The 10,874-nt window shown below is 29.2% G+C and overlaps 1 protein-coding gene across 1 annotated transcript; it reads right to left on the bottom strand.

Moving 5' to 3' along the window:
* Positions 1-426: 426 nt before the first annotated feature.
* Positions 427-3,771, bottom strand: LOC139873147 (pyruvate decarboxylase 2-like). Its single transcript, XM_071861079.1, has 7 exons — positions 3,466-3,771; positions 2,959-3,287; positions 2,315-2,478; positions 1,559-2,209; positions 1,363-1,480; positions 1,093-1,281; positions 427-786 (listed from the first exon to the last, which is right to left on the bottom strand). The coding sequence occupies exons 1-7, from the start codon at positions 3,659-3,661 to the stop codon at positions 616-618; spliced, it is 1,818 nt and encodes a 605-aa protein (XP_071717180.1). The 5' UTR covers positions 3,662-3,771; the 3' UTR covers positions 427-615.
* Positions 3,772-10,874: the final 7,103 nt, after the last annotated feature.

Raw genomic sequence — 10,874 nt, 5'->3', positions numbered from 1 at the left:
AGGCCAAGCTCCTTATTTATAGGTCCAGGAGTTACGCGGAAGTAAGAATATGCGGGCACTTGGGCATTCCGCACAAATACTGCGAGAAACCTTCGCACTCTTTAATGTTATGCGCAATCCTACCGCACTCACACCGCGGTTTATCTGTCTTGTGCATTCACCTCTAAAAGGCCTTCCGCACTAAAAATATACATATACATAAGTATGTATATGATCAATTATCATTACTTCTATATCGTAAAGTGCGTCACATTTGACAAATCAAGTGAAACAATATATTGCTTTTGTTGTCACCCCAATGGATTGAGACTTCGACTAAGCATATCAGACACACAATACTGTTATATTTTTGTTGCTGTACTTTATAAAAATGGCTAGTGAGTATATGACTAATGTAACAATTTCAACAAATAAAACAGCCTTCAATGAATCAAATCAGACACATCTCCTTATCATTATTATTATTAAACCGCTCACACATAATTACAAAAACAACCTAAAAGACAATACCTTACGTTTTTACGTAAAATATGCATCAAAGATACTTGTAAAAACTACCCCAAGCTCATTAATAGTAGACAATTATTATGAGTAATTATCAAAAAACACACTTTACTACTGAGGGTTTGGAGGACGGCTGTTAGCAGCAGAGACTCTCGAACCCCACTCCAGTAACTCTTTGCTCGTATCGTCCTTGTGTACCATCACTTCAATGAAGCACAAGCAATCCTTTTTATCACCCTCTGCAGTCTCTACTGCTTCAATCAAGTCTTCCTCACATAACACCTACAAATTTTAAAATTTCTAGTTAATTATCATATGGATGGGCGGGGGGTTGGGTATTGTGTCAAAATACTTATTCTTCCTTTTCCTTGGTAAGGCTTAGAAAAGGAAATCAAGTTGAGTTAACTGATGCGTTGTTGATTTTGAACACCAACAATCTTTTACAACAATTAATAAATTAAATCTCTGAAATGAAAATAATTAAAAGGGGCTTACATTCAATTAACCCATTTGAGATAACACACTCAACTTGTTCATAAATATGGATCAATATTGCCACATATGCAGTGTTTGGTAAGAGTTTCTTACCTTTGTTGTCCAGCACTTTCCCTCCCCATTGTGGATTGCATCAACTAATCCAGTGTAGTTCCAATTCTTGATCACATTATAAGGCCCATCATGTATCTCTACTTCAATGGTGTAACCACCATTGTTTATCAGGAAGATGACGGTATTTTGCCCACATCGAAGCATTGTTGACACATCTTGAACAGTAACCTGTAGTTAAAAGGAATCATCTTATATGTGAACGATTTAAACAATTAAGCAAGAAAAAAATTAGTGTTAAGCTATATATACCTGGAAGCTCCCATCCCCAATGCAAGCAATCACTCTCTTATCAGTTGCACCCTGTGCATACCCAAGGGTAGCACCAACTGACCACCCAATTGACCCGTATTGCATCTGGAATTCATACCTACGATATCCGTTTTGAATGATAAATACAGTGATAAAGAGCATGTATAATAAGCATAACATCCTATTAGATACTTACCCACATCCTTGTGGCAATTTTAGTTTCTGGCAATTGAACCAGGAGTCCCCTGTTTCAGCAATTACAGCGGTTTCACTTGACAACATCTTTTGTATATGTTCAAAGAGAACATTAACCCTCAATGGCTCTTTCGGGACACACTTTAGAGGATGTCCTTCAGGCACGAAAATCCGATGGTAATTCTCATAAGCGGTGGTGTTCTTATTAACCCTCTTGGCTAGAGCTTGCAAAAAATCCTTCATATAGATACATCCAAAAGTTGGTCCATTTCCAATTACAACCCTATCAGGTTGCACGATTAGCGCTTTCTCTTTCTTGAGTAAAAGAGAGTAACCAACAGAGCTATAATCATTGAATATAGGACCAGCAAACACGTAAGCATCAGCTGATTCAACAATTTCTGCACAAAATGCAGTGCTTACAGCACCCCAATATGTCCCAATGAAGTGAGGATGATTTTCTGGAACTAGCCCTTTTCCTGATGGCATTACTGCAAGAGCATAACCAGAAGCATCTGCCAATTCAACAAAAGCCTGACATGCGCGTGCAACACGCAGTTTAGGTCCACCAACCATCACAGGCTTAACCGCCTTGTTCAAGAACTCAGCCGCAGCCTCAACAGCTGCTTCCAAACCCATCTTATTACTCAACCTAAACCATCAAAAAAAAGATCCCAAAAGTCAAAGCATATACAATATTCTACTACCACAAGTATAGAAAAGGTGCACAACTCTGAAGACAATATATAAAACATACTTTGGGGCTAAGGAAAATGGAACCGGGTCTTGGCTAAAAGTAGGATGAGGAAGTGCAGGCAAATTACAACTAACGCTGATATAAACAGGCTTGCTCTCTTTCAAAGCAGTAGCAATCGCTGTATCAATTAGCTCGTGCGCATCTTCCAGGTTATTCACCACAGACTACATTTATAAAAACACTAACAAGTTAACCAAACGATTCTAAATTTTCAGGTATCAATACAATACAAGTGAACATATCAAAACTTAATGTGTAGTTATTTATATACAAATCCTAACGTTATATGCCAATCGGGTCTCTATTGTTTTAAATGCAAGTTGAAGCTTCTTCTGAATGTAGCATAATCAAATCCTTATGCTAGATACACATAACATACAGATATGTATTCAGAGTTAGCATCAAATAATAAGTCAACAATACGTATAGATAGCTACAACTAATAATTTGGACAAATCATTTTCAAACAGACATGTGAAAGACCGACGCAATGCATATAACGGTGAACACTTTCTTATGGATAACTTCTTACACATATGCTACATGTTAGCATATACATAGACAAACAAGTGTTAATGTATACATATACGCACACACGGAGAAACAAACCGATTCACGAATTTAACGAGTATTATATGTTATACCTGAAAGCAAGTTACAGTCTGAAAGCAACGAAGCTCCTGAGAAAAATCCGGCAAACCAATGGTATGATGAAGAACTCTATTGGTTCCATAATCATTGGAATTCGGTCCACCAACAATACAAATCACAGGCAAATTCTCACTATACGCACCGGCAATAGCGTTAAGCACACTTAATCCACCAACAGTAAATGTAACAACACACGCACCAACACCACGAGCCCTGGCGTAACCGTCAGCAGCGTATCCAGCATTCAATTCGTTACAACATCCGACCAGATTGAGTCCAGGCTCAGCGATTAAATGATCAAGTAAAGTTAGGTTGAAATCACCTAATCAAACAACATGTGTGTATGAATTAATGGTAAATAATAGCTTATAAATTTACGATTCTGGATTTATAATCTGGAATACTTTTGTAAGAAAAAAAACAAGTAACCATTTTATTCGTGTAAACTATATAAGTATATATGAGATAAATCGTAGGTTTATTGTTCTAAGTAAAGTTACCTGGAACAGAAAAGACATCGGAAACGCCGATTTGAACGAGCCGGCGAGCGAGGTGACGGCCGAGAGTAGCTTCGGCGGAGTTGAATGGTAGGGTGGATGATTGTACGCAAGATGCACCGCCGTTGATTTTGGTAGGGCAACCGAGATTGCCGTTAGGTGTAGTAACAACTTCAAGAGCACCGATTTTTGTATCCATTATCAAAATTAGTCAATTGATTATGGAGTATTTGATTGAAGAATTCTAGTTGAACTTGTGTTTGACGAAATGATGAATAGGTGGAAGACTATTTATATAAGGCGGCCTATATGTGTTACGGAGTATCTGTAACGTAAATGGTTTTGATTTTTTTAAATACTGAGTAATAAATAGAATAGAATACTCCGTAATAGTTTATATACTTTGCCCCTTCCCAAAGGAAAATCAAAATTTAATTTTGTTTTCATTTTGTAGATATATATATATATATATATATATATATATATATATATATATATATATATATATATATAAGTACTGTATATACGTATATGAGATAAAAATATAAAGTAGAGTGGTAAAACATTTTAGTATTCTTGTTTGAAAAGAAATTTTTTTTTACCAATATCTCGGTTAAAACTGATTTACATTGATTAATTCAACTGTAAATGTACTTTGAATATTTGCACAGTACCCGTTTATAATACATATATATTACGGAGTACATAACTATAATATTTCAAAATTTTACCATTAAATGAGCAGTGTGCTTCCAATCATATTTGGATTTACGATTTAAGACTAATTATAAATTTTAGATAATTAGAATCAAATAATTAGCTATAGCAAAACGTGATTTTTATAAATGTTGTTTGGATTTAACTATGTTATTTAATATTTAATATCGTAATAAGTTTTCCTTTGTTTCTTGAACTATCTCGTATAATTGTGTTCGATGCACGACCCTGGTGTGCTTGATTGAATGAAATTTTATTAGCTCTCCGAAGAAATATGAAATCGTGTGTCGACATTAACAACATATTCTTTTGTGGCCGAAGGAGTATAAAATAAAACTTAAATAGATATCATTACTAAATCATTTGAATCATTAACTATATTGAATGGTTCGCGCTTTGCCGTGAAGATCAAATTCTCATGATTAAATTTTCAATGTCCAAACCAATCTAACACATATAAATTGAATTTTTCCTTAATCATTACGGAATAGTAATTAAACAATTGGGTTATAAAAATATTATATGTTTTATCGACAACCTCAAAAGGTTCCGCTAAAGTTCTTAGAATGTTTGCACTAAAGATTAAGCCTCAAACAAAAGTAAATAATAATCGTATGTAGTACTTATTTATACACGTTAACAACATTCATTTAAATGTTGTAAAACTAAAAATTTAAGAGTAGAAATTTTAAAACAAATAAATTGAACCTTGAGATTTATTATTATAAACAATCGATCTCCGAAAGCCTTTTCTAAAATGACTAATTAAACTATACTACACATTGAAACGTAAGGTTGCCGTTAGCAAATCCTGATAATAATGATAAGATAATATGTAGTAGTTTCACTCATCTTTTACGCATATTTAAATTTTTGGTAACTGCATTTTTTATTTTATTGTTTAATAATTTTAGTAAATAAAAAAAAAGTGATGGGTGTGTTTCTGTGACGACCCGGGAAATTCCGATCAAATTTAAACTTAATCCTTATATAGTTTCGACACGATAAGCAAAGTCTGTTAAACTAAATCTCAAAAATTTTGAACTATTTCAGATATCTATTTGACCTTCGACTGTTCTCAACAATTCACGAACAATTATTTGTAAATAGATACATATATATTTAAAAATATAAATATATATATATATATATATTAATTCGAAATTCGAAATATAATTTGAAATATTATATTATTTAGTTATTAGAATTAATTTTGTAAAATAAAATAATATAAGATATAATAAAATTCATTATTAAAATGAATCTATATATAGATATAAAAGTTTATTGAGAACATTGTGATACTCGGTTAACGTATCGTTAGTGTTCATATAGATCTAATACGAAAGTATGAAGATTTAAAATGAAAGTTGAATCGTAAATTGATTACGAAGATTTTTGTTTTGATATAAATATTTTTATCTTTTTAGTTTAAATTATAATACTCCGTACATATTAATTAGAACTAAAAATAAATATTAGACGCATCCTTTTGATCAGGTATCAAACATTTAATGATCAAAATAAATAAATATATTTAATTTAAAAATTTTGGATTTTTCGTAAGACGTCTAGATATTAACTGTTTAGCAAAGAAGCACGATATAATACCCGACAACCAAATAGTAAATGATGGCTTTACTATTTCTTCAACTCACACGTTTTATTTTTTTTATTTTATTATAATTAATATTATATTATATTATATTTTGTTTTAGTGATTTGTTTCTTTCATTTCAATCATACTTTTACTTTTTCCTTTTGATCGTCATACACATGTGAATTAGTATTTCCATTACAACAACTACATAATATAAAAATATATAAATATATACATATGCATGCACCTTTCTGTGATTGAAGATAATTGGGCAATAAATATAACATATATCATACACTTTTAATAACAACCACACTAAAACATTTAACATCTCAAGACTTGTTTCTCCTTCCTCTCTTCCCTTTCACGATGGTGAAGCCCAAAACACTACCGTAACCATCGACTCAACCTACCACCAATTACCTTTTCTTGTTTTGGAGACAAGAACCACAACCTGGTTGTCGATCTCCTTCTATATCTATTTCTATTTCTATTTCTATTTCAGCTCAATAAACACACTCAAGCATATACATACACTTTACATACATATATTACACTTTCATGTGTGCAAAACATCACCATCTGCAAAACAACTTGAACTGTCATTCGATCATCCCATATCACCACTATCGTGAACAATCAACCACCATCGATCACCCTTAAATCCAGGCTGCTGTACGTGTGTTCTCTACAATCGCAATAAATCTGAATGAATTGATTTTATAATTCGGGTATAAACAATCGAATCAAACAAGTAGTTTACATCGCAATAAATCTGAATGAATTGATTTATAACTTACAATGAACGATGATAATTGATAATATATATATATATATATATATATATATATATATATATATATATATATATATATATATATATATATATATATATATATATATATATATATATATTTATATAAAAAGATAAGTAAATAAATAAAAAGAACACAGATTACCTACTTGATCCATTACTGGACCGATTCATGATGAATTGATGCAGTCTTGGTTATTACACACTGTGGTGTATAATTTTTCTTCCTAATTTAAACAGACACCAACCTAACACCAATTAATGCTTCGATTTTCTATTGTTATTCGATAACGATGATGATTAGGGCAGATGAGGACGATTGAACGATGATGATGATGAATAGATGACCTGTTATACTTCGATGATTGATCGATTGATCGATTGAAGAACCGAATACCCTGAACCATGATTTATTATGCGTTTTTTTGCTTTTGCCATCTCGATCTGTTTTTGGGAGCCACAAACAAAACGCGTGATCTTTTATATATTAGGTATAATTACAATTATTATTATTATTATTATTATTATTATTATTATTATTATTATCGTTATTATTATCATAATTAATTATGATTATTATTTTTATCATTTTTATTATTATTATCATTATTATTATTGTTATTATTATTATAGTTATTATCAAAATTTACATATAAAAATTTACAAAATACATTACATATTATTATATTTTAATATGTTAATATTATATAAATATATATATATATATAATATTATCAATATTATGTATATAAATATTTATATAATACATAAATACATTTATATAAGATATATTATAAATACATTATAAAACATTGATATAATATTAATTAAAGTATATTATAAATATTAATACATATATAGCATTAAAATATTTTAATAAAAGATATATTTGTTATATATAAATTAGTTATCAAAATATTCTAATAAGCAATTACTATTTACTATATTTATAATAATAAAAACTTATTATGATAAGTTAATAATAAATATTAATTATTTAAAATATATAATATAACTACATTGTTAATGTAACCTATAATTAATATAACAATTATATCACTAATAATAATACATGAAAGGACCCGTTCATATACATTATAAACGATTCACAATAGTTGATTACATCGCGAGGTATTTGACCTCTATATGATACATTTACAAACATTGCATTCGTTTTTAAAAGACAAACTTTCTTTACATCTAAAGTTGACGGCATGCATACCATTTCATAATACATCCAACTATAATTGACTTAATAATAATCTTGATGAACTCAATGACTCGAATGCAACGTCTTTCGAAATATGCCATGAATGACTCTAAGTAATATCTTTAAAATGAGCTAATGTACAGCGGAAGATTTCTTTAATACCTGAGAATAAACATGCTTTAAAGTGTCAACCAAAAGGTTGGTGAGTTCATTAGTTTATCATAATCCATCAAATTCCATAATTTTAATAGACCACAAGATTTCATTTTTCATAAACAACCTTACACTAGCAAGTGTATAAAAATAATTCATATGATGAACCCCTGGTAACCGACATTAACATAATGCATATAGAATATCCCCCGCATATTCGCAAGTATGCCATAAATATTGGCAATCGCAATCACCATTTAAATCGAAGTACTAAAGCATTCCAAATTCTATAATGGGGTTTGTTAGGCCCATAGATCTATCTTTAGGATTCGCGTCAATTAGGGGCCATTTCCCTAATTCTCAGGTTACCAGACTTGAAGGGGCGATATTCGGTATAGAAATCCAACCATACAATGTAGTTTCAAGTACTTGTGTCTATTTCGTCAAACATTTATAAAAGCAGCGCATGTATTCTCAGTCCCAAAAATATATATTACAAAAGCATTTAAAAAGGGAGCAAATGAAACTCACAATACTGTATTTTGTAGTAAAAATACATATGACATCATTGAACAAGTGCAAGGTTGGCCTTGGATTCACGAACCTATATTAATTATATATATTTATATGTTTGATCAATATCTGTCTAACAATTTAGGTCAAGTCATAGTGTATCACAATCCTAATGCTCGAGACTAAATATACAAAAGTCAACAAAAGTCATATTAACCAAAATGTCTTCCAAAATTTATACATGATTATCATATAGTTTAAATATAGTCGTTTTATATATTTAAATATTTTTAACAGATTTTATTAAAGTAAATAATATAGTTCTTTTATTAATAAATAAAATTTTATATTAAAATTTATATAATAAAAATATACTTTTATATATCTTAAGTAATAAAATTTATAAAGTTCATTTATTATCATAAAAATAATATGATAGGTATTATAAATGTAATTATATTATACGTAGTAAAATATCTTTGTATCACATATTTATTTGATAAAATAATATTGATAATAATAATAATAAGTAAAAGTTTTATTATTTTGTAATAATTATTATTATTCTACTAATAAAATAACAATAATTATATTTTCTAAAAATGATAAAATGATAATTTTTATTAATAATAGTACTAAAATGATAATAATAATAATAATAATAATGATGATGATGTTTCATATTAACAATGATATTTTTATTAAAAAATAATAATTTTAGTAAAAATGATAGTTTTAATATTAATAATACTTTTAATAATAATAATAGTAAAATAATGAAAACGATATTTTTCCTTTAAATCAATATCTTACAATATCTTAATTTCATCATGATACTCATACTCATTATTTCCTAATCGCTTCATTTAATAGCTTTTAGTCGTCTTTTATATCGCGTTCATATTAATAATAATAATAGTAATCATAATAATTAGATGTTATTAATATTAGTTTTAATTATAATAATACTAATAATAATAATATTAATGATAATAATAATAACTATTTGAATGATAATAATAATAATAATAATAATAATAATAATAATAATAATAATAATAATAATAATAATCTTAACGATAATAACGATAATAATAATAATAATAAAAATAACAATAATATCTTTTATTAATAACGACAATGATAATAATAATAATAATAATAATAATAATAATAATAATAATAATAATAATAATAATAATAATAATAATAATAATAATTAGATTATAACGACGATAATAATGACGATAATAATAATCATTTTACAAAAATTCAATTGACTATAACTTCTAAACTGTTCATCGAAACCATTCGATATCTAAATGAAAAGTTCTTAATTTTTCGCTAGCTTTCCAACGACATGCATATCATATACCTTATCTTAATAGCATATGTATTTAATTCAAGATTCGACATAACCTATCTAACGACAATAACGAATGTATAAGCATGCATAATCCTATATACTCGAGCACTAGTCAGGGATACACTAATAATATATAAAAGTTAAGTTATGAGAGCTCACGTATCAATATTGAGATTCAATATTGTAGGAAAAGTACGTAGACGCAACGAGGATGATAAACACTAGTTTGACTCACGAGCAATACTCCCGAACCATACCCATAACCTCCATAGCTATTGTTGGGATTTAACAAGTTCCATTATACTTAAAACCATTTAAGAATCAATTAAAAGCGGAAGCGTGTAATTATTAAGTTTTACTTGTTAAACTTTAACCAATTTAAAGCTAAACCCCATGGATCAAGTTGTGAAATAATGCTCACAAATTAAAAGGAAGGGAGTGAATTATACCTCCTCAAAACAAGGTTTGAGGGCTGAAATGAAGAACAAATGATGAAGGAGTAATGCACCAACACTACCCTTTAACTTGGCTACACCTTAGAACCTTAATGAGCTAATAAACCAAGCTTCAAGACCACCTTATTTAGCTTCCAAAAACGAACAGCAACTGCTCCAAAATGAGCAGGAAGTAGATGAAGATGATGACTTGAAAAAGCTTCTAACTTGAAGCCTCAAGTGTGCTATACCCCAAGCCTTTTGTGTACCAACACCACCTTTGATAAGTTAGGATTTTAGACACTAATGAGAGCTAAAATAACAAGCAAAAGGAGCCTCTTTGAAGCCAAAACAGTTCGGCCAGATTCAGCAGCAAAACCAGAATTTTTAGTGTGTTATTTTTGTGTATCTTACTCTCTCACTTGAGTCAAATGCATGGTTATAGAGACTAGCATATGTATGAGGAATTGTGCCCTCAAAAGTAACAAAATACAAGTAAAAGATGCTCCCTTGGAGACCAAAATTCTGCCACCCAAATGCATTTATATATATAGTTAAATTGTTTACAAAACAATTTATATAAATTCATGTATTTGTTTTGTTAC

The sequence above is a fragment of the Rutidosis leptorrhynchoides genome, chromosome 10, assembly GCF_046630445.1.
Source record: "Rutidosis leptorrhynchoides isolate AG116_Rl617_1_P2 chromosome 10, CSIRO_AGI_Rlap_v1, whole genome shotgun sequence".
NCBI lineage: Eukaryota > Viridiplantae > Streptophyta > Magnoliopsida > Asterales > Asteraceae > Rutidosis > Rutidosis leptorrhynchoides.
The sequence above is the reverse complement of the archived record's forward strand: the minus strand, read 5'-3'. Positions and strand labels throughout refer to the sequence as shown.